Consider the following 26,028-nt stretch of genomic DNA (forward strand, 5'->3'; position numbering starts at 1 on the left):
CCTCTCTCTCTCTCTCTTTCAGCGATAATCTCCCTCCTCACTTCAGTCAGCTGTTGCATGTCAGAGCAGCTTGTTGCTCGTTCTCTTCGCTCCAGAGGATTACTTTTGTCAGTGTGGATGGTGAGAGGCAGTGGAGTTGCTGCCATCGAATCAGACTGTTAAGTGTATGTTCTGTCTATATAAATTATTGAATCGATTTTTAAATTGTGAATCGGTATCATATCAGGACTGTCAAGATGATGCAAAAAGCGCCTCCTCCTTGCGTGAGGATACTAGTGCTGGGAGCTCAGGAAGTTGGAAAATCTGGTAAGTTTCTATCATTTCATTTTAGAATAAAAATGTTCCCGTGCAGGATCGAAAATGGGAAATCGATTTTCATCAATGATTTATTGCTAATATTCGGTCTTTCGCCGATATCTTCTGCACATAAATGTAGATATTCACCGGCTAATGTTGACATTTGCCAGGTTTTAAACTTTACAGTTATCACAAAATTGTAAGGACATTTAAAAATAACCAAGAAATAGTTGAATGAATCATAAATATTTTATGTAACCTTGAGCAGCATTTGAATTTTTTTTCTGTGTAAAAATTTTCATTTAAAATTTTTGCTTTATTCTATTGCGCAAATGATGTTTTGCATGCTCTAAAATAATTCTTGAATTTCCCAAAGTGCTATGAAGATTTTTTTTTTTAAACCAGAAATTATTTTTTGCAACTGAATGATGATACAACCCTGCGAAATTGATCTTTTTGAAAAATACAAAATAAGCTTTTGCTGATCTTTATACAGTTTGATGTGCTGATTTCGAAAATGACGCCCATTTTTCTCCATCACCTAAGAATTCTTTGTGAAATTAATTTTAATTTTTACTGAAATATTCCATCAAAATGTATTTTCTTAAAAAAATTATCTGGAAAAAGTGGGTTTTATTACATTTAACAGAATCGAAAATATCGTATGCTTGGTAATACATATTGATCCTTCAGCAACCTATTACTGTATTGGTCTGAAAGGAAGAAAAATGATACACACAAAAGGACAAGTTTTACTTTTCCGCGAAGAAAAAAATTACTATACCTCAATAAAAAATTTTCAAGAAAAAAATAAAACTGTTTAGGAGTACAGAATATTGATGCAGATTGCCTATTAAATTTCTTCAAGATCAAAATTGATACGGCACGAAAATTTTAGATTTTTTTTTCATTTTATATGAAGAAAAAAATCTAAAATTTTCGATCGGCCCTGTGTCCAGATTGCTAAAACAAATTTCAAATATTAAAAAATAAAACAGAAAAATTTTCTATTAACATAATATAATGTAAAAAGTATACACTCAAGAGAACTTTGAGTTTTTGAGTTTTTCTCTCTTTCAGAGGAGGTTTGGGCAATCTGGCTACAGGGACATTCCATGTAAAATCCACAAATTTTCTAAATTTTCTTGCCGTACTATTTTTGATCTTGAAGAAATTTAGTAGGCAATCTGCATCAATATTCTGTACTCCCAAACAGTTTAATTTTTTTCTTGAGAGAATTTTATTTCTGATATAAAGTTTTTTTTTTGCTCCACGGATGAGAAAAATTTGGCATTTTTATCATTTTTCTTCCATTTGGACCAATAAAAAGTAATTGATTGCTGAAGAATCAATATGTATCACCAAGAATAGGATGTTTTCTATACATTTAAATGAAAAAAACCCCATTTTTGCCAGAAAAATACTTTTTGATGGAAGAATTCATCAAAAATAAAAATCAATTTCACAAAAAAATCTGACGTGACAGAATTTTTTCAGAAATCAGCATCAAAAAAGTACATAAAATTCATTCATTACTTCTCATGTATTTTTTTCATCACGGGCCTGTGTTATCGCAAATAAAATAATTCGCATTTATTCTGCAATTATTCATAAAAGCAATGTCAAAATTCTATAAATATCAACATGATATGAAACCCCAGAAACTAAGCGGTGTAAAATTAAAAAAATAAAAATAAAAATATGGAATTTAGTAGCACAGATGATAGGAGAAATTCTTCTCTGTTTTGGATTAATTGGTTTGGATTCTCTGTATTGGATGTTTTGGAGAAGATACCAGGGCCCGATCAAACGAAGATGAGGCCCAGGTCCTGGTGACAATCACACGAAAATAATGTACGTTTTCAAAGAAATAGTCTCCCCGAAAAGGTAAGAAATAGAGAAATTTACCTTATTTTGCCCCTAAAAATGGTTCTCAGGTTCACGAACCCGTAAGATCGTGCTTTAAATCAGATTCTGGATGATACTAGTAACCCTGGAAGGTGCTGCTATACAGCATGATTTAGAAAACTTTTCAACAAAAGCCTACCTACGATTTGAACTTTTTCGTGTTTTCTAAAATCTACTAAATGCCTTTTCTCGCTGCCTTAGCTTACAGCCACGTGCTTCGCGGTTTCTATGAAGGGAAAAAAAAAACCTCCACAGGATCAGGAATTTTTTCATAAGGTGTTGCGGGTTAAAAGGAGTTGGTAGTGTTTACCTCATTTTTAAGTTCCGAGATCAGCAAGTTTTATCAAAATCTAAAATGAATTTTATTTAATCTTACGTGCCACATTTCAGGATTTCAGGAAGAAATAGCAAAAATTTTAAGAGAAGATATCCTTTGTGGATCGAGGGATTACACATTTTTGGGAGTGATTTAAAGTAACAATATTCCTTTATTACTACGAGTTTTTGTATGTTACTCCAGGCCCGACGAGTAGTCATGTCAGCCTAGTCAAAACTAGGGGCCCGGGCTTTGCGGGAAAAAAAAGAAAGAAAGAAAGAAAAAGGAAGTAAGAAAAATGGGGAAAAAACTCCAAATAAGAGAAAACGCAAAGATTGAGTAAAATTTTACTCTTTTGTTATTTACTGAAGTGTTGTGGCAATTAAAATGGAGTTAAATTGTTTTCTAGTCAGCAGTTTTGATTTTTTTCTTACCTTCCTTTTCTTTCTTCTTTTTCCAACTTATTTCTTCTCCATTTTTTCTTTTCCTCATTTTCTTTCTTCTTTTTTTTTCGATTTTTGGGGGGCGGGAGAGGCCCGGCGACGTAACTGACAAGGGGCCTGCCTTGACTCTCCGCGTCTCTGTGTTCCTCCATTTTACATTATCACGTTCGATGTTTTATTCTTTTTCCGACAACTTTATCCAAGTTCTTTAACTGTGAATTACCCCATTTGATCTGCTGTAGTTACAGTAGAACTTAATTAATCCAGACTAATCGAGGATCCAAGCAGGCTTCGCTTTTCCAAAGCAAAAGTTATATAATGAATGCATTTTGTTGGGAAAAAAAACATCAATGTAGCAAAATGCATCATTGCATTATGTTTTTTAAATTCACGGGGGGGGGGGGGATTGTGTCCATTGCCTCACCCCCTCTCCCCCGATCGCTTAAATGACGGACCTGGATCCAGATCGTCTGAATTAATGAAAATACGGATGAAGTTAGCATGGCAGTTTTGTAGTCATTCCTTGAACAATTTATTGACGGAGGTATCTCAAATGTTCATAGTTACGAACTCGCCTTTATTTATAAAATTATGCATATCTAAATGGCTGTCCGGATGAAGCGAAGTTCGGTTCAATAGGGTCTGAATTATTGAGAGTTAATTGTATCTAAGTCTTGCAAAATATTAAAAGCACGTTTTAAATCTTCAAGCATTCTTTCTGTGTCGTGTTAAATGAATTTTCTACGAAGTTGCGCCTCCGAGTATTATGTTGAATCAGTTGCAGGGGTGCCTTAGTGGGAGGTCACTGTGAACTCCCAAAAAGTTCCTTATTCTGTTAATTTTGACCTGACGATTCGGCAAAATTTGGAGCTCCATTCTGCAAATTAATGAATTTCCGCCCTCCCAAAAATAAGTTTGAAGCGCCCCTGATTAGTTGATCTAAGACCTTTCGACGAGAATCCCGCTTTCCCGCCTTGAATTTTGACCCCTGGGTGAAAACTCTTAAGGAGCATAAAATCAGGGGTGCCCACCCCCTAAGATCAAGGCGCCCCCCATAAATATCGCGAAGACCCCCCTCCCAAGCAAGAGCCCCCCTAAAAATGAGAGAAATTCCCCTCAAAACACCCCTCCTCCTAAAAATTTCAATGGTGCAGTCTGCGCCGTGACCCCTTCCGTAGGGGGGCACCCCTGATAAAACAACTTTCTTGAGATTGTCCTTTAACAATCTGCATTTCACAGCGATTAAAACAGTAAGTATTCCTCAAGAGTTTGCCAAGTCGTTAAATAGAAAACAGTGGGACTTTCCCGACTATTTTCGTGTTTTTCCCCTCTCATGCATGTTTAAATCGCTTCAAAAATAGTAAAATGACTGAAATAAAACACTTTTCCCGTTACAAAACAGACAATTAAAGATGTAAGAGTCGAGATTCAGGTGAAATTGCTGCTGTCAGAGGTTCAGTTTTTAGATATGACTCTTTGACGTCATCGTTCCGGAAATCGTTCAACCTTGAATTCCTTCGACGTCATAAAATGGCACCCGAATTTTGCTCCTCTCTGAATCCGTAGCAAAAAAGAACAGCCAGCCCATCCGTTCGAAATATTGCGAATCCATGCCCGAATGCAGTAAAGAATTGAAAATTTCTGATTGAATTTCGCATTCATAGCCGGTTGGGAAAAAGGCGAATTTTGTGAAAGCATGATAAAAATGAGAGGACACATTTTAACCTTTTGATTATTTTTATGCATGATATTTTCCTTGTTTCAGACTCTCTTAAAAAACTTAAGCGTTCTAAATTTAAATTAGTTAGTATTAGAACATGTGAAAAAAACACCTAAACCAAAAAAATGAAGAGTAAATGGAGAAATAAAGAGTAAAAATTATATGTACTTGATTTTGCATTTCAGTTTGAACAGTGCAATGTTTATAGAGAGATATTTTCACGATATTTTCTTCTATATATTGATGCAATATTTTCGTCGCAGCAAAAGCTGAATTCTGTCAGCCTCGGAATATTTTTATTGTTTTTTTTTTTAATCTTTGAAGTTATTATTATTATTATTATTTTAAAGTTTAGTTATATTGATATTTAAGTAGAAATCGGATAGCGCCCGTGCCGAATTTAGATAGAACTCATAAAATTCAATGTTGAGAGGGGGTTTTTTTGGTGTATTCAAAAAACTTATGAATGATCTTTTTAACCGAAATGGAGCATGAGAGAGAGGTGTTCCGCCAGAGATCCTTTCGAACCGAATTTATTTTTTGAATTCAGCTATATATCCGCAAACGTTACTAGGAGCATACATGCAGACGAATCAATCGACACACATTTCCACACCTTCTAAGGCTACTTTCAAATGCTTCATTTTTGAATATATTTATTTGATATATATATATATAAATATATATATATATATATATATATATATATGTAAAGGGTGTCCCAAAATTAACGCAAGATTTGAATTTGCCACCATTTTTTCCATAAATTGTTGGCAGCCATGAAAAAAGAACAATTTGACAGTTGAGAGCTTAGGGTTAGTAAAAATGGGGTGTTATTGTACCATACAGCTGGAGAGAGAGTGAAACATTTCAATTACTGCATAAGGCATTTCCTGGTCGCGTACTTTCTCATTTCGGTGATCAGAATTGGCACCCTAGATCGTGTTATTTAACATCTTTAAATTTCTTCTTATGGAGTTATTTGAGTTCAAAGGTCTATGTCGACAAGCCCACAACCACCCGTGCATTACTGTGTTGCGATACCGAGCGCCAATAACAGTAACTGCTTGACCAGCCTCAACTTTCATTATTTTTGAAATGCTATTTCAATAATGAAAACGCGTTATTGTATCGTATAACGCTCCATTTTTAATAACCCTAAACTTTCAACTGTCAAATTGTTCATATTTCAGGGTTGCCAACCAATTACTGCAAAAACGGCGGAAAATTCAAATCTTGCGTTAATTTTGGGACACCCTTTATATATATATATATATATATATATATATATATATATATATATATATATATATATATATATATATATATATATATATATATATATATATATATATATATATATATATATATATATATATATATATATATATATATATATATATATATATATATATATATATATATTGACTTTACTGGAAATACTTGAATGAGACCCCTTCTTTCATGCTTTTTTTCCCTTAACTTTCAAGAGAAAGCTACGAGGGAAAGGTGGTAAATGGCAAGCCACTTTGAAGATATTTAAAATACATTTTACTCGAACAGAAAAGCTGTGTACTGTGTAAGTGTATGGAAATAACTAAAAACAAATAAATAAAACATCTGCGCAAATATTTTTAAAAATCATTATCATTTACTGGACAACCAATTGAATTTCTGTTGGTTTCCACGATTATAAAACGACAATCACATGTGAAACTTACTACTATTGTATTCGTCGTTTCTCTAAATGAATGATTAAAAAAGAGATTCCTGCATTAAGTAAAAAATTATTTCAATCTTCAAACAAAAGGTCCCTATACATACCTCAGATTTTTCTGGGCATTTCTTTTTGATCTAGTTGTCAAATTTTACAGATATTTCGAACATTAATCGTCCTAAGGGTTGTTTTTCAACAAATCCCCCCCCCCCTGTTTGTTACAACGTGTCACGATTCACCTCCCTTCTTTTTGTCACATGTCAGGCTATATTACGTAAGCATATTATTATATAATTTTTTTTCCTTCAACCAAAAAGTGTGATGAACTTTCTTCTAATCACCTCTCCCTGTCACAAAATTCATGAACCCCCTCCGATGACTCCCGAAACTAAAATTTTTGGGAGGGGAGAAATTTTCAATTTGCTGAATGAAACCCTAAATTTTACCGAATGACAACATATGAGCATTTTTTTAAATAGGAATTTTACAATGCTGTCTTCAAATTTGCTAAAAAGAAAATTTTTAGGAGGTCACAGTGACCTCCCGTGACCTCTCATCAGGACGCCCCTGTTCCCCACCCCCCTCAAAGCATGCCATTATTTGTGGATGATTTCCCCTACCCCTTATTTTGACTTCGCAAAGCAATCGAAATCTTATCTTTGTTTTCGCGTAACTGTTGTGATCGTCAGCAATAACATAAGCCTCGAACCCTGACCCCACGATTCCGAAAATATGCACACAACGACTCCTGCTGCCATTCCCGTTCTCCATAAAATTGAGATCATTCACCTTGTTGAGATCCTGGTGCAGAGGGACTTATGTACATCCTCTGTCAGCAATACTTCTCGAACACGGAAGCTGTTGCATAAGCTCCGCCTCATCGCATCTCTAAGGTTTGGGACACCTTCAAAAACCGAGAAGAAAAACAGCTTGATGACACTCCAACCCCTCCCCCCGCCATACACTTTGTTTTCTGTTAAAAAGGACCTCCCGGGACGACCTTCGGGCTTCTTTACTGTTCAGAGGAACAAGAATCCGTTTTTAGCAAGTTTGGTTCCGTAAACATGCAGTTAAAGCGGTATCAATTTCTGAAGAAACCGATAAGGCCTGATTACTGATTAGGCCAAGTAGGCAGTTTACTAGGGCCCCTGCTTTTAGTGGCTTCGAAATGGCTAAACTTGCCATAGCTAATGGCTAAAATTTTATGGTTTGACTACAGGGAGCCCCCGAAAAAGTTTTTGACCTATTGCTCTATGTTATTTTAATCGGGCTCTGAGCAGATATAATTGTTCATATTCATGGAATGTAAATCACTAGTAGTTTCCAAAAACTCAGTTCAACCAACTCGTCATTTCAAAATTTTACAGGGAACGGGTGTACGAATGAAGCAACAAAATACGTATCTTGCAGTATCAACTTGTTATAGGGGAGCTATTGATCCACTCCAAAACCCTAAATAATGGGGTTTATTAGTTCCAAATTTCAATGAGAGTAAAAGTATTTTAAATTCTTTGCTACAACTTTTCTGATATTGTTCGTGGACAATAGTTCTCTGAAACTTTGCTTAACTTGTGACAATGCTCTGTTCGTTTTAATGATAGAGCGATTCTTTTAGAACAATTATTAGGTGAAGCGAAAAATTGTCAAAATTTTTATTTCATATACAGATTACTAAAAACCATTTAAAAAATCATAATATTTAAAACAAAAGACTCCAAAAACTTGAAAAATACCCTCGAGAAAGAAAAAAAATCGAGTGTCGTAAAATCTGGGCAATGGTGTTGTACACAGGAGCGAGCACAGGGGGGGGGGGGAGAAGGGACACTTGTTGGCCCGGGCCCGAAGGGAGGGGGCCCGATATTTTTAAAATGAGAGTTGGAATATATGTAGGGACGTAGAGGGGAAACAATATGGGGGAGGGGGCGTAAAAGTCATTTGTGACGGGCTGCAAAATTTTTGCGCACAACCCTGGCTGTACACACACAAAAAAAAGAAAAAAGAAACTCCTTATATTGCTAAATGTCAAGCGCACTTTTACTCAAGGAAGCGAAATTCCTGTCACATTCTCATCGAAACATATTATTTTCATTTGATGCAGCAACTTTTTTTAATAATGTATAGTCGAAATATTCGTTCAAGCACAATTTATTATTTTGTCAATTATTAAAACAACAACAACAACAAAAAAAAAAAAAAAAAAAAAAAGAAAGAAAGAAAGAAAAGAAAAAAAGAAGAAAATCGTTTCAAGAATTCCAAGCGATTATTAATATTTAGATCGTTCCTTTCCCAGGGCTGGTCAAGTGTTTCGCGATGCTTAAGAAAACAAAGCAACGGGTGAAAATGCAACAGCAGATGAGAATGCGTCTGGTCGTATGGCGCCTACCTTGCGTCATGCGTCCACAATGCGTCCGTTGTCTTTCGTTCCGCATTCTCGCGGATATCGCGTGTCGGGCGGGGTCACGTGCTTTGTTGCACGCGATTTCTCTTGATCTTGATGGCGACGCGCGAAAATGAAAACAAAGGATTTTCTGTTTTAATCTACATTCGCTTCACAGTTAGTTGTTTTGTTTTGGTTCAGCAAATAGCAATGCGTTCTGAAGTGCGTATGTATCAAACACGCGATTTTGATATTTATTGTTTATATTTTGTTCCAATAAGAGCACTTTATAAAATATCTAAATTTATATCGAAACGAAACTGTATTTGACACTTATCAATAAATTGACGAAAAAAGAAGGTGGAGTATGTTTCCTTTTCGTGCGATATCAAGTGTGATACCATCTGCAGCTGAATTAAGATAAAATCGGAGAAGAGCTTTTCATTGCATTTCTTTTTTAGGAACACTCTACAAAATTATTCGCCTTAAAATATGTTTATGATATTTTGTGTATCTCCGTTTCAATTTAAAGAGGAAATTAGTGGAACAAGAAGCTAATTTTTTTTTTCTCGTACAGAAATTTAGACATTAAAACATTCAGTATTTGTAACAGACTTTTTTTTTTTAAAATGATTGTAAAGATTACTTCTTGCGTGAGTAATGAACAAAATTAGAGCTAAAGTTACATTCATACATCTTATAACAGCTTCTTTAGTGTGCAGATAAAATAGCTAAGTGTTTTTTTTTTTTGTTTTTTTGTTTGTTTGTTTTCAGAATAATAAATCAGTGCACGGATTTCACAGTTGAGGCAGTGAGAAGCAAAAGAATGCAAATGCCAAAAATTAAAAAATGGCGATAACCAGTGCGAGTAGTAGGAGAAATTCCTCCGTTTTAGGGCAAGATATGGTAGGTGCTGATATACAGCATGATTTAGAAAAAAAAGCGTTCAATGAAAGACTTCCTAAGACCAGAACTGTAAACGCGTTTTACTTAGAACTTTATAAAATCTACTTACATTCTTTTGCCTTTCACTGTCTCATTTACGACTTAGAAACACTTATTAAATTTCAAAATTTCACATTTTACATTCAAATATCACAAAGCAGAAAAGCTGATAAAGCGTATTTTAATTACTTGACCAAACTATTTATTAGAGTTTTACACAATTCCTTTCTTGTTAAACCAACTTATCAAAAATCGATCCTAATCATTGAAAACACGTTTCTGTGTTCCAAAACTCCTTTCAGCCATACCAACTAGTTCAGTTTATCAGTAATCTTTCATTAAAACACGAATTTCTTTTCCAAAATCTATCCCCAGCATGAAATACATAAAGCACTACAATTATGTCACTTTTCATTCTTATTTGTATCTCCATTTTATTTGACATCCACCACCTCTGAAATCATTCAACGAGACGAAACCCTTGTACTCTCTACATCGATTAGTGCCAGTTAGTTCTGCGGATGAACCGGTTAAAACTGCTCCCGGTGACTTCCCTGCAACGATTATTTCGGGATGGAGTGGCATACCATTCATCCTCTGCTATTTCGGAAGCTGACTGATGACGTCACACGCCCCCAAATGAGCACTTCTGTCAATATTGGATCCCATATTGTGTGACCCCCGGCATTTGGAATTCTGAAGAAAGCACTTTGTGGCAGCCAATTACCGAAACTGCTCGTTTCGCAAATTGAGGAGCTGATTGATCGAACACCTTCAGGAGGGAACAATGACTCGGAAGGGAAATTTTTACTCGTGATGTACACGAATATAAATTTTGAATTCAATGCTTTTGCTAGAAAAAAGTAGCGTAATTTATTTCTTCCCTTTGATAGGAAATTACATTCACAATTACAATAATTATAGCCTCTCTGTCGTATATGACGGAATACCAGTCCATGGAACCAAATATAACAATCTGAAGCACATTAGGCCATGAAACAAGCCCCCTTCCTTCCAAAAATTAATTAAGTTTTTTTACAGTAATTAATTTATTTTTTTGCTCATTCATTTTAACAATCAAATTGGGAGACAGAGGTTGCTATAATGAATTTTAAAATGCTAACAGTACTGCAAAAATCACCATTGGTGATTATTTAATTTATGGCCGTGTCGTCCTGATCGATAGCGCGTCGGACTCGAAACCGAAGGGTCCCGGATCGGTTTAAGATCCTCCGTGTTCGTTAATGGTGACTAGGGCACGTTGAATACGTGGTGTTCGCGAAGTCTTCCAAGTGATGTAAACCTCTGGGAGTGCTGTACTATGGATTGCTCAGTTTCTTGTTCGGATCGAAAAACCAGAACTTCTTCAGGTCCTCATCCCATCCAACCGGTTAAACCACATATAGGGGTAAGTACGGGAGACCCTGGAGTGTGTAGGTACTTAATTTAGATAACAGTTCACCGTTTTTCCATCACGTACCCTTTGGATATTATTTTTTCATGATTGAAAATGACGCTTCATAATAATTTGAAATGAAACTCGTATACCATATGTATTGCCACATTTCTCCCTTTTGTCGATCTATCCCCTCGGTAATGTGCCTTTCTTTTTTTTAAACAGAAATGCACTGTTTTTTCTTTGCCTATTATTCAAACTGGAATTTCACATCACTTTTCCATCCACAGTTCTTGCAAAACATTTACCATTTAAAAAAAGCCACGTCGTGGGGCAATCGAGGTTCTACTTTTTACAGTTAAATCCATGCGTAAGTTTTTATCAGCAAACTGATTTTAAGGATGGTTTAACAAGCTAAGATATTTCTTTTAACTTTAAAGTATGGGTACTCTTACTATTATTTTTAAAAAAATATTGTAAAGAAAAAGAAAACGCTTCATATTGCCCTTTTAAGTAAACGAAAGTTTCTATTTTAAAAACAATTAAAGGCAATAAGGAAAACGAAATTTATCACCTTACATGAAAGTTTTGATACTTTAAAAAGCTGTTTTATTACAAAAGAAGTATTTTGCAGAGACATAATTTTATTATTGTAATGTTTTTATTTATTGACAGAGCCACTGAGAGCCAAGTCGGCCCTCTTGTCAGATTGGTCGCCGGGCCCCCTACCCCCATAAAACTTAAAAAATTGATACTACTCCGGTTTTGAGTCGGATTCGCACAAGACCCGCAGTCCTTCAGTTTCCGACTAGACCCGCATTACCTCTCGTCGGGCCTGTTTATCGATAATTGAGCAATATAGAAATAAAGATCATCTGCATACTTGAGCAGTATTAAATCATCTGGCGAAAATGGCAATACCTCATCGATACCATGTTAATGGCTTGCCCTTGCTGTTTAATGTTGTAAAAGGTAAAATAACATTAAGATCCTGCATGCAGAAACTGCGGAAGGTATTGGTTTCAATTGGGTCAGGGATGGGCAAAGTATTTATTGGAATAATTATGTAAAGCTGGAAGAACGCCATGCCCTGTTTTTCTGCGTCAGGTACTGAATAACCCAATTCCGTATCTAAAGGTATTCCGGCAAGCATTATTTGTGAGCCATACGTTACCCCTTTAAACCTCTTAAGTGAAGGCTTTTTTTTTTCACCACTTCCCGACTTCGTTGGCGATGAAAGTCTTAGAGATGCCGTCAAAAGATCCTCTGTGTAACTTTATTGGATGTCATGAGGACGAGGTTAAAGGCAGTCTGAGTGTAACCATGAAGTATATTTCGTCTGATATGCCATTGACAGTCATTGAGCATGGAACAAAAGATCGTTATACTTAAAAGTTGACGATTCCTGTCCTTCGTCTGAAATTAAACTAAATTTAGATCTATTATTTGGGATAGAAGTGTTAAATGGGGTTTTATTGTTTTATTTACTTCTCTTTTCTTTCGTCATTTTTAATGTGGATTTTGTTTCACTTAACAATGAAATACATCAAACAATTTTTTCAAAAAACATTTTTTATGATCAATGTTTAAAATATCTTGCTCTTTTTTGTCAGTTACCTGAATTTCCAATATGACTTTATTGACCTATTGTTTCCTTGTTCTATAGTTATTTTTAAAGACTGAAAAAGATTTCACAAGTGTATTTCAAGTTTTTACACTGGGATTGAGTATTCGTGGAAGGTTTCATAAGAGCATGCGAAAATCCTCTGCACTGATCACGAGTGAATAATTATTGTGTCATTTCTTTTAAAAAAAAAAAAAAAAAAGTTCCTACATTAGAAAACCAGCGAGCTGTTAATTAAATATATTTTTTTAATTAATAATCATACGTATGACTCAAGTAATTTTCTGCATTTACAAAGTGGTTACTTTGAAGTGGTATCCCATCGCTGTATTAGATTTTTTTTTTTTCAAAAAGAGAATTAAATATAAAAGTAAATAAATGAAGAAATAACAAGAATAACTGCATTTTTAAAATAAAACACTTAAGATTGAAAGCGTACAAAGATAGGAACGATAAGTGCAATATAGAACGTTAACACAAGAAGTAAAATTTTGTGTTGAAGCCTTTATTTTTGTTTTAAAAAGATTTTAATCTTATTGTTTTGTCTTCAAAGTCACAGTGAGAAAGACAATTACTTACCGTTGCATGTTGTCTTCGTGATTTGCTTTTTAGTTAGAAAAATGGCTCTATTAATTTTGTTCTAATTTGTTGTACTTGATAAAAAAAAGGGAAAAAAACACTTAAAAAAAAATAATAATATTTAACTAATACGCCACTTTACTTGAATTTAACCAACGTTCCACATTACTAAAATCCAAAATTCTTTTATGAATTCATATACTAACATGAACTGTACAGAATGATTTTTTAAAAGTACGGATGCCAAATTTTACTATGCACATAGTTTGATATTTAGCACCATCCGATTTGAAGTCAGTGGTTTCAATTCTTCAATGTCACGTTTTAGGATGTGTAACATTTCTTGGAATTGTTTTGTTACTATGGTTTAAAAGTTTTTCAACCTACGACCGAAGAATATATATATTTTTTGTCATTTCTTTCTTCTTTCGTTGGCAGAAAGCACGATTCTACGACTTAAGTGAAGTATAGTTCTCTGGGGAAGGAAAAAAATGTACGTTCTATTTCAGGAGCACATTCCATCCACCTGCGTTGCTTGATCCTCGGCTTGAAGATGAATTCTTTTTCGTAAGAGCGAGGGCATCTGTCGTTATGAACAATTTTCATCTTTTCCAAAAAGAAAAATAAGGAAAGAAATAACGGAACTTCTTACCCATTCCATGCAATTCATTGTATGTGGTGTGAAAAGGGGACTCTATGAATTTTATATGCAATATTACAACATTAATCCACTAACTTGTTTTGATGAATGTCGAGTTGTATTAATGAATGTAGTTTCTTGGAAATTGAAACACCTTTTCTCTTACAGCTGTAACAGTGCGATTTCTCACTCAAAGGTTTATTGGAGAATACAGCTCCCAAAAAGGTGAGCTTTCATTTAATTTAATTTCATTCTGACTTCGTATGATATCATCATAATGTCGAGTTCTATACTAATGACCTATTTATCATTATTTATTTTGAGGAATGTAGTCAGCTTTTTGTATGGCATATTTAGTTTGATAGCAATCATTCAATTCTATAGTGTCAAATTTAGCAGAACAAAGCCCTTACTCTAAAACATTTACCTGATTGAGGAAGAGAGAGGGAAAAAAGGGTAAAAAAATAAAGGATGAATCTTTGCAGAGAAAAGAAAATGCCACAGAAAAATAAAGGAGGATGATACAGCGGATGATGAAAATGTAACTCGCATTAAAGCTTATAAAAAGGGAGCACAATGCATAATGTTTTTCCCTAGGCCAGAGTCTTAAATTGTGTTCCGCGGAACCCCACGGTTCCACGAAACTCTCTCAGGGGTTCCACTAGACTTGCTTGCTTTCATTCCACATATTTCAAATTTGCCAGTTAAAAATGACTTCAACATTGAAAACTTTTGAGAGGGCACCCCCAAGTTCCCTTTCCTACATTATTACCAAATATTGGATAAAATTACTATTCTTGATGTAAATTTCAAATATTCTAGTCGTAATACTAGCCACTCTCCCAGTATCTATGGCAGCAGTTGAAAGTGGAACTTTAACATTTAACGAGTGAGGACCATTTTAAGTCAACATAACACACAATGACATCAAAATCTCTGATTTATAAATAAATTTTAAAAAATTGTTGAAAAATAAGTGACATTTTAGTTTTTAAATTTTAAAAACATTTTCTTTGTAAATTTTAGTGAATCATTAACATTAATGTAGGTAAAACACGTCAGTATTTCTTTTCCTAATCAAGAAAATATTTTAATCATAAAACTCATGCATAAATTCTGAAGTTTTTATCCCTTTTAAAAATACTCACAATCACAGATATGCAGAGTGGGCAAGTGGGGCAATTGCCCTCTCACTTTCAACAGTAAAGGGGCTCCTCCACTTTTCTAAGTTCAAATTTAAGGGTCGAATGAAAAATGATAGTGATGATCTATTCACGTGTTTAAAGAAAGAACTGACTTAATAAGTGCTTGTTTTATGCTTTCCTCATGTTATTATTTCGCAAAAATAAAAATAGAACTTAGATTTTGGTAGGAGGAAATCTTCTGTGGACATCAGGTCCCGTTTTTTGAGTCCGTTTCTGAAATTTTTGGAAGAAGGTCAATTAATTAATAACGACGCAAAAATTCTATTGCCCAATTTTTGAAGAAAAAATTTAACTTTAGGGGTGTCACCCACCAAACCTGCCCGCAAATCCTTCGATCCCCCACTTTTTTGGGTCACCAGCCGCCTGTACAAATAGGAGTGTTTTGGTGTTTTACGTATAAAAATAAATAATAATTAGCAGTTAGCAATAATTAACATGGTCAATAATGAAGTCCATTTAATTACCAATTTAACGACAAATAGTTAAAGAGATACCCTCTTCGAAGAAAGAACCTGGGCTCCCTCTGAAGCAGAACCTTGCCTACACCACTGCAAACTATTGACAAAAAACTAAGGGATCCACGAAAAAAGTGAGCATTTAAAAGGGTTCCACTAATCAAAGAAATTAAGAAACGCTGCCCTTGGCCTTAACGGCGAGGGGCTAGGAGAGCCCTGTTGTTAGGACCGGAGTACCCTACGTTCAGAGGCACCCTTCGATCCATGGACTGTTCTAGCCATAGAGAGAAAAACAATAAACTACAACAACCAAAGGCAGAACGATGAAAGAAGAGCGATAGAACGCTGCATTTGACGACATAAAAAAAGTGTAGAAAACATACCTTTTAACAGTTGGAGGCATGGCGTTCACTGTCACGTAATCGTTAAGTGGAAGTAGATTAATTAGTTTACCAATTATTTCTTCGTAATGTTTCAGTCTTTAAGGTATTCTACGTGTTATAACAAAGATTTTATAGGCACTCCATTGAATTTGAGCCGACCAAAGTTTTAGTGCAATATATCCTGTGATGGAATACACGTTTTTTTTTTTTTTTGGAAAAGTTGACGCACAAAAATTAAATTTGTTTGTAACTCTCCCAAAGCGATATTTATCATTTTTAAGTCAAGATCATTGATTTTTATTTTATATTTTAGTTGAAATGAGAAGAGAAAAAATAAAGGTCTTAGTAATAGAAATAGTTTTCGCCTAAATAACCAAAGCAGTTACTTGATGTAAAGATGCTTTTTATATAATTAGTTTAAGCAATATGTAGAAACCATTAACTTCATTCATGTACTACTTACTAATCTTTTTTTTTTTTTTTTCATTCTTAATTCTGATTGAAAGCAAAAATGTTTCATCAAGTCAAACCCACTTGAAATAAAGCCATTCTGAATCTAGTCGCCCTCGTAACGACAGAGAGATCTTGGATATTTGTAAAGTTCATTTGCGTATGTATATGTTAGTCAGCATTGGAATTTCATTTCAATGATTCAGCTTCAATATTTTCCGAGCCCCACATTCTTCTCATTTCTCAAAGGGTTGTAAAACAACACAATATTTATCTTTCAATTTGTGAGTTTTGGCAACTTACAAGTTTAACAACGATTCATTAATTTCCTGAACCATTAAAAATCACTTACTCAAATACAAATTACAAAGTTCATTCTCGAAATAATGCTCAGTTTTGGCGATCATTATCTGTTCTGTAAAATGTAGTCATTAGTTCACGTTGAACCATGGAAAAATATTTACAACTGGCAACTGGCAAGAAAGCAGGCGTGTCCTTCAGCAGCAGCTGTTGCCATTGTTGATTTTCTCCAAGATTAACTTTGATTTTTTCTCTTCCCATATAACTTTTTTAAAATTCCTTTCCGACAAGGCAGGGAGGAAAATTAGAAGTCGAAAACCAAACCATTTCTTTCGACACAGGAGTTTTACCAGAAGTTTTTTTTTTTTTTTTTGTAAGTGAACAAGGTTTTTTTCTTTCTTTTTTGGTAGATTTCGCGATTTGTCGTCGAGGTTAGGAAGTTTATAAATACCGTTTTTTCCTTTGAAGAAGGATATGAATTACAGCGTGTCAGAGCTGCGATTCCGAGACGGAATACAACTGGCAGCTTTTCAGCAAAAAAAGTGGTTAAAATCACAGTTTAAAGAAAAGTAGCTGAAGTAGCAATTAAGGATTACGATGATGAAAGAAATTGTGGAACTCGTAGAATAGAAGCTTCACTATACCAAAAACTTAATTATGACAACCAAAATTATGGTCAAGACCAGCGCCAGATTAAGGTATGGGCAAATGGGGCACGGTCGTGGGACACCAACATTTGGGGGACACCAAATCTGTAAGTAAAATTTTGATTTTGGAATCATTCCATATCACACTACTGCGAGATGTAAGTATTAAAACTAGAAAAAAAAAAAAAAAAAAAAAAAAACTATAAAAATTTAACCTCTTTCGCAAATCCCAAAACCACTCCAAATTCCTTCTATATTTTTAACACTATTAAAAGTTATACCATAGATAAATTTGATATTAATTTCTTACTGCAACGGACAAAGTTTGACGACATCTTATATTATCATGCTTAGTTATCGTAATGTTATATCACATCTATTATTTAGAATGCATATATTTTGTAATATAAGTTACCACTAATTTAGTACAGATATGTTAATACGCAAGTATCAAGATACTTTACTGCGTCTCCATATGAAATAAGCTCAGAGGAAGGTGGGGGCACCAAATAAATTTCGGGTACAGTGTCTTCAAAAACTTTAGTCGGGCCCTGGTCAAGACACACACCAAGAAACAAAATTTTATAGTTTATGAAATGGAAATTACATAGTTAAAAAGTTAAGTAAACAAGTTTTAAAAACATAAATCCAAATGATTATCGTTCCAGTTTTATGATTTTTTCAGTTAAGGAAACCATGAAGACATTTTCAATAGTGACAGAAACGTTTAACAGAATTAAATATCATTGCCTCAGAGCAACAGAAGGCGATCTTAGTGTTATACCTGGGATTAGATGTCTTACTGTTGCTCTGAAACACCGATTTGGTCTTTAGAAACAAATTGTAAGATACGAATAGACTTTGATGTTACTCAAAGATGGAGCTAAATTATTTATTACTTTGTTCTAATTTTAGCTAAGAGTTCTGTTCTAAATACTGTAGGACAACTTTATGTTCCAAGTACTGCTTGGCAAGGCAATTCATGTATTTGTTAATTCTTTGATGCTTTGAAAATAAAAAATGCGATTTCATATTTTTCTAATCTCGATGAGTTACAAAAATTAGTAGTAATTCTAAATGAAATGAAAAGCAAGGTAAAAGATATAGAAGATATGTAGCAACTATTATGAGATTATTGGATGCTCCTTAAACTTTTTTGACCTGCTTCTTCACTCAGTTAAGTTGTTATGAAAAGTCAATAGGATGTGCTGAAAATTGAAAGTAAATAAATTCTAATAAATATGTTTTTCTTTCAGATCTCTTATACTGTTCCCAAACACAAGTCACTGGATCTCCAGTAGATGTTGAAATTCTGGATACTTCCAGGGACCAAGTAAGCACTTGCATTTTTTTAAAAATTGAATAAACGCAAACACTTCACCGATATCCAATCGAGTCAGCTCAACCTCAATCAATATATTCCTTAAAGCCTTTTGAATTTACTCAGTAAACTGTAACCTAATTATCTGAAGCTCAGTAGTACGATATAGAAGACTCCAGGTCTCTCCAATGTAGCAAATTCATTTTTACTTTTCGTTGAACTCATAGTTAAACAAAACCCTTTTGGGTTTTGTTGAAATATTCTTTTGTTCGAGTAGAACAATGGTGCTCAACCTACTCTACCATATCGGCCCCACGTAGTTGATCCGTGATGCCCGTTTTGTTTAATCATACTAAACGAAAAGCACGATTAATAACAATGTTAAATTGGGAGTCAAATATTCAGAAATTGGTTTCTGAAAAAATTATTGATAGGGGTCATTCCATAGTGACTAACGTAACATTCGCAGCTGATTTTGAAACTCTTTTTACTTACACCAGGAGTAAAAATAAATGTGTTTTGGTTTAATATGCAGATTTAAAATGTACAAGGTGACTATTTTTCATTTCTACCAAGAATTTGAAGCAAAATAAGCGCTGGCAGGTGTTTTTTAATCAAAAAAGGCATCGTGACTAACGTAACATTTTTGCAACCCTGAGAAACAATGCTTATGTTACGAGGCAAATTTTTCTGAAACTTACACAGGCATTTAAAATTAGTCGATATATTTGTAATAGGTAAGAAATCTATTTTTAAAAATGTACTACAGATTTGTTACAGATGAATCTTTTTTGGCCCTTTATGGTACTTTTACGAAAAACTGTGTGTGACTAACGTAACGTGACTAACGTAACCATCGAATAACAAGCAATGAATGCATAAAAAAACTTTTTATAATTAATTTCTTGCTCTTATATTACTTTAACATTTTTTAGGAACCTTCTTTGTGTTCCATTATGGTTCTTTCTTTACTTTTTTTCTATATTGGTGTAAGAAATTGAATGGAAGGATTCAGTTCAATTAACTCAATTTGAATGTGCGAAAAAATAAACAAATAAAAAAAAAACTGCTTTTACAAACTGAATAACATTATTCTTGGTCTAAATAAATCCTAAATATCTCTCTTTTAAAAAAATTAACTTTATGCAAGTAGAGAGTTTCACCAAATTCTAGTATTCCGTTGATATACTAGTTACCGTTATAAGAAACTCCGTAGTACTTTTCAATGGCATATTATTTTTTAAGGTTTACTGATTCATCGAACGAATGCTATTGTGCATGCTTTAGAATTAAAATGTAATATTGAAAAAAAATATTCGAACGTTTTTGCAGAATGCATTTTAATTCCAGATATCACCGCAAATGTTTGAATTTCTAAATGATCATTCTTGCATTTTCTGAAATATATGGCAGCAACGCTTATTGTCACTGTATCATATAACATCTTCAAATGTTTTCCAACGAGCAGCAATTACCTCATTTTAATAATAGGTGGAGATGTATTTTCTAAAAAATAGAGACGGTCTCCTTTTTTAAGACTTTTTCTACTATCTTAATTCTTAAGCTTGGATTCTTGTGTTGAATGCACGTTCAGCAGAGTACTCATTTTGATTTACTCACCTTTTTTTTAAATAATTCTTTAAATTGGAAGTACTTTATAAAAACCTTTACAAATGTATTTTTCTAAGTAAACAGGAGGTCTACAATGTAATATTACTGGTATTTTTCACCCTTTATATTTTTAATCAATATAGAATGCCTACATATTCAAAATTGTTCATGAAAATGTACACTAAATTAAATAAATTTTAAATATTAGCAGTCATTTTTAAAATGTTACGTTAGTCACATGCAAACTGTTACGTTAGTCACAGCTCAAATGTTACGTTAGTCACACTAATTATTTTATATCTACTGATACTAAAATAAATATTTTGCACTTTTTAAGTATATATGACACAGATGTAAGAAAATTAAAAGTGCTGTTTGGTTCAATCATCTGGTTTAGTTTTTAAGCAAAAAATAGTACATTTTCGTGACTAACGTAACGTAAATATTTTCAGTGAAATAACCAAACTAATTAAAATACTTATCTTATAATGTATGCAAAAAGAACAGTCAATTTTGTTGGGCCAACATCTAATCATTTAGAATTAACATAGTTCTTTTAAAAATTTGCAAAAATTTTTACATTACACAAGAAAACGTAGACGCATGTTTTTTGCACATGCTAAGCCTTTTCTACTACCTCGCACGTTTACATCCATGAGAAAATCACCGAATGAAATTCTTGCAAACTGTTACTGGATTTATGTACTAGGAAGTATGCTGAATGAAATGATAGGTCACAATTAAGACTTTGTTGAAAAAAAATTTCTGAGGTTGAGGTTGACATTTCTATGGAATGACCCATAGCAACAATTGTTGGTTTTCAGTTTTCTTTCCTTTTCCACATTTTTCCATCTTATTTAGAAATTTTTAAAACATTCTGAAATTCTATATCTGTTCTGACTGCGGGAATCATTTTAACATGAAGTGCGACCCTCGAGCAGAGAAAGATCGAGCACCCTGGAGTAGATACATTATAGACCTATGTTACTTCTTCAATTTCAATGCATAACTCAAAGCGGTTTGGCTTCGCCATAACGAATTCTTTTGTATAATGGTAGCAAAAAGGTTCAGTTTTCACGTTCTATAATTTCCTTACCAGGGAACCTCATGGAATTTAAATAAAAATCGAAAGAAACGTGTTGAGACGCTTTTTTTTTTCTTTTCTTTTCGAAAAAATTATTTGTCCTCGTCCCCTCGTTGTCGAAATATAGGGTCTCAAAGACAACAGAAATTTTAAGACGAGAGTCAAATTTAAAGATTTGGCGAGAAATATTGAAAATACCGCCAGATTTCACCGTTTACATGACACAGGACGTTCAGCATTCCACAAAGCGTGTGGAAGACGTTTACCATAACTCAGCAAAACTCGAATAATTTGGCAACTTTTCTTAAAATTTCGGCTAACTTTCAGACAACGAGGACACGAAGGCAAACATTTTATGCATCCAAAAACCTATTTTTCTATACTGCAACTTATTTATTTAAATTTTTGATTTATCACACTATCGTACGGTTTCCCATTAAGTAGAGTTGAGGTATGAAGTTAAAAGCGTTCACAAAATTCGAATCATCACACATCGATCAGAACTCTTTAGAACGAGTTCCTTTTCTAATTGTTGATTGTTCTCAAGTTGTCTGCGGATGGCAGACGTTATGCAGTGATGAGCCGGCGTTCTAAGCAATTGGAAGAGACGCGGGGATCCGTCTGCTGCAATTAGGCCTCCATCATCCCCATTCGAAATGCCTTATCCCGAGCCATTTTCTCACCCATTGTTCCCCGTCGAAAGCAGTCAGAATGAGTTCTTTCCATCAAACTCTGCAGGAGGCTATTGGAAGCACTCCAGAATTGGCTATCACGTTGAGTGCCGGGGTGTTCGAAAGAGTAGTGTTCCCAATTTCTGTTACTCGGGGAGAAAGTCTAATTCAGATACAACATCATTTGCTGTAACACTTTCCATGCAAACGGTAGTCGTTCCTCCGAGAAAAGCAACGTGATGTCTCCATTTCAGAGATTGGTTGGAGCTTTCAGTCTTAATGGAGCTGCTATTATAGATTCTTCGATTTGCTGGAGCATATCTAATTAGGAAACCTTCCAAATGTTATGCTGTCTTGAGATTTGTTTTTGTGTTTATTGATGAAGTGTTATGCCGAGCAAAATGCTTTGCACATGACTGAAGTTGCGATGATACATATTGTGGGCAATTAGTTTAGTAAAGTTCTTATACAAAATGAGTTTTATCATTAATTAAAAGAGGGTATTGAACTTTGAACGAATGTTATCAGCCGCAACTGTGCAGATAATGTTTTATGCTTGGGAGAAATCACTTGAATCTATGATGTTACCTGTACAGTTAAAGGCAAAAGAAATTTTGTTGGAAAATTACAGAAAATTTAAAAGAGCGAGTTAGTCATTCGCTAACCAGAAGTCGAAAATAATTATCTGATGTGTAAACGTAACTATGTATGAATAATCATTTTCGTTGACGAAATTTCTCGTAAACAAAAAATTCAAATTATGCAGTTACTGTCAAAACAATTCAACAAGACTTAATTGGTTATCGCAAGGTTTCGATTTAGCTTTAGTTGTAAGAGGTAGTGGGCTATCAGTCAAGTATGTCAAATAAAATTTTGATTGGTTTAAGCTAAATTTGAGGACTTTATTAGTACTTCAATTAGCATTATTTATCAGTACTTCAATTAGCATAAAAAACAGATTTTTTTTTTTTTTTACATTTGTAAAATTTACCTCTCTCTCTCTCTTACCAGGCTGGCAATCAAGAATCTTTTCAATTATTGTTATAAGACCTTTCCTCATTATTCGTTAAAGCATTTGAAACTGACCTTTCACAAAGACTCAAAAACGAATGTTTCACATAATCGATGTAATAAAATCAATATTTTTAAAATTCTATTAATAATGCCTTATTCAAAAATACCTTATTGTTTTTGCTGACCTATTAATTTCTCTTCAGTTTAGCGTGCTTGGTAAAAGTCATTTCTTGTTAAAATAGTCAATAGTTAACAAAATACTCTAATTTACATAAATGGATTAAAATTAAAAAAGCACAGTGAGGTTTCTAGTATACAATTCTGGACACACCGTAGGCCATTCTATAACTAGCGGATAACTAGCGGTTGCTACAAAATTACTAGTTATAGAATGGCCCACGGTTACTTCGATCAAACAGGGTTACTTCCAACATCAGGTTACTTCAAACTGATGTTCTTAACAGCCATATGAAAGGTTTAGATAGTACTGTTTAAAAATAGTTACATATTTTTTAAAAAAATAATGATTGATGAAAGAAAATACATATCGTACTATATGAAAGGTATACTGTTCGCAAAAAAGTTACATATTTTTTAAAAATCTAATGATTGCTGAAGGAAAATAAATATCGTAAGTGCCATTACCTCCTGCAGCTGTGCAAAACTCTTAAACCACAATCCGTTATCTGGACTTAATCCAGCAACCGAAAGGTAACTTTTAAATCAGAAAGGTATCCGTTCTTGTCTCGGTCTACTTTGATAGTGAGAATTCAAGTGACTTATTTATAGCGCTTCCCAAGCCCCGTTTCCACAACGTCGATTTTGAATATTAGATAATAGATCAACAAGCTCCTGTGGCTTCCTATGAATGGGTTGCGTTTTCAGGTGGGCGGAACGTGTTTCAACACTACTATGCTAGACCTCTTTTTTTTTTTTTTCTCCCTACAGATATTCTATAGCTGACTCCTCTATCCTTAACGATCGCTTCTGAGAACCCTGGTGCGTGAATCAGCCACTTTTTTCGAAATGTTTCTGCCCTTCCAACTTTTCGTTCGTTTCAAGACGAGAATTATTATGTGTTTGGAACAAAGAACATCCGCAACCTAAACATGTTTTAAAATGTCAAGTGGTGCCGTTATTTCCCGTTTTGAAAGAGACGGAAGCTTCCAGAAGCAACAGCGGCAATTGAGAATAAATTATTATCAAACTTCAAATGATTATTTCTTTTTTTTTTTTTGGGGGGGGGGGTGGTACAACTATTAGAACATGCTGAAACTTTTATTTTGAAAGCTCTTATTAATTCAGCGAGTTTTTTTTTGATACTATTATCGATTAACTTGATAATGAACACTTAAACAAATTGATAAAGGAATTTCCATTAACCCTTCGCGTCATATTTTTTCATTTATTGAAAGTTTGGACAGCTGAAAGTGAGAGCCGTAGTATTGACAGTTTATTGCACATGATAACAATAACTAGTGAGCATAAAATCTTCATAAATATAATACTGATGCTGTAAAATTCGGCTTAGTGCATGAGATATATTGATATAGTATTAATGTACAGAAGTAATAACTACTCTTGGGAAAAGTAGTAATTTCGTTTATATCTATTTATTCTTTATTTATTTTAATCTATCTACGGAAATTTCTAACACTTTTTTCCTTCCTTTTCAGACAGACAGTATTCCTTCCGAAAAGTTAGATTGGTGTTCGGCGTTCGTAGTTGTCTACAGTGTAGCTTCCAAAAGCAGCTTCTTGGTTGCAGCCGATTGTCTACGCAACCTCACTTCCAGAGGCCTACCAGTATTACTTCTAGCCAACAAGAAAGATTTGGAACACGCGAGAGAAGTGTCCTCGGAAGAGGGCCGAACGATAGCTTCTGAACTTGGTGATGTCCTTTTCGCAGAAGTATCAGCAGCCGAGGATTACGCCGAAGTGGCTGATGCTTTCAGAATCCTCCTAAACGATGCTTGCATCTCCATTAGCAAATGTTCTAATTCGAACTCCTCTCCCACAAATACCAGTTCCAGGAGGAAGATATCTGTGGTGTCCGTGTCCAAGATCATTAGTGCTATGTTCGGCCGCGGAGGTGCCATGATCGCCGATCACCACGGCCAGAAGAAGAGACCATCTTTGTCGTTATGAGAATCGGCACCCGGGGAGAGCTCACAAGAGCAGGGTTGAGCCCACCCCTGGTGATCCACCGAAGAAGGAATCTCCAGAAATGAGTTCAATGTGATTGTGCCAAATATTTATAGAGAGAAGATCTCATCTGCAGTGAATATGCTGTCAAATGACTGTGATTTAGCTAACCAAGCTGGTGAACTGGGTAACAAAGATGCGGTGAATGCTGGTGGATAACCACCTTTAGATGAACCAGTGACTACAAAAATTTATGCTGGAATAAGTTGGATAACACCGATTGAGCAAACCGATGCAATATTGTAAATATTATACATTGTAGTATTTAAGAAAACTTCTTTATGAGTTAAAGAGAAAGTATAAAAAATGTTAGAACAAGTAAGGGGGGTACTAACTAATATATAGTCTGTTTCATTTAAAGTTGGCACCAGTGTTTCATTTCTAAGAAAATAAACGTTCTGTAGTCTTCAGAACTTGTGGTCATCCGTAAATAGTCTGGGTTCCATTTAATATGTAAAAATGTCAATGAAGTTGAATAGGAGCTTATGGAACCTGAGCTTTCGTGAGCTTTCTTGCAAGTTAGACCCTGGTTGGCCTGGGGTATAACGTTGTACTCAACGCCGAGTTAAAGTGAAACAGACTAACAATACAGTCAACTAATTTAGTTCCTAACAGGTCACGCAATTCCCTTAAATTCTGTTCCCAAAACTCCTGAACATAAGTAGGGTAGACCGAGGCACGTTTACGAGAATATTTTCAATGAATTTTCTAAATTTTATGT

At 34.3% G+C, this 26,028-nt stretch overlaps 1 protein-coding gene across 1 annotated transcript; it reads left to right on the forward strand.

Moving 5' to 3' along the window:
• The first annotated feature begins 188 nt into the window (after positions 1-188).
• On the forward strand, positions 189-25,270 carry LOC129234510 (ras-related and estrogen-regulated growth inhibitor-like protein). Its single transcript, XM_054868516.1, has 4 exons — positions 189-306; positions 14,131-14,187; positions 18,659-18,735; positions 24,780-25,270. The coding sequence occupies exons 1-4, from the start codon at positions 237-239 to the stop codon at positions 25,248-25,250; spliced, it is 675 nt and encodes a 224-aa protein (XP_054724491.1). The 5' UTR covers positions 189-236; the 3' UTR covers positions 25,251-25,270.
• The last annotated feature ends 758 nt before the right edge of the window (positions 25,271-26,028 follow it).

Source organism: Uloborus diversus, chromosome 1 (assembly GCF_026930045.1).
Source record: "Uloborus diversus isolate 005 chromosome 1, Udiv.v.3.1, whole genome shotgun sequence".
In the NCBI taxonomy this organism is placed as follows: domain Eukaryota; kingdom Metazoa; phylum Arthropoda; class Arachnida; order Araneae; family Uloboridae; genus Uloborus; species Uloborus diversus.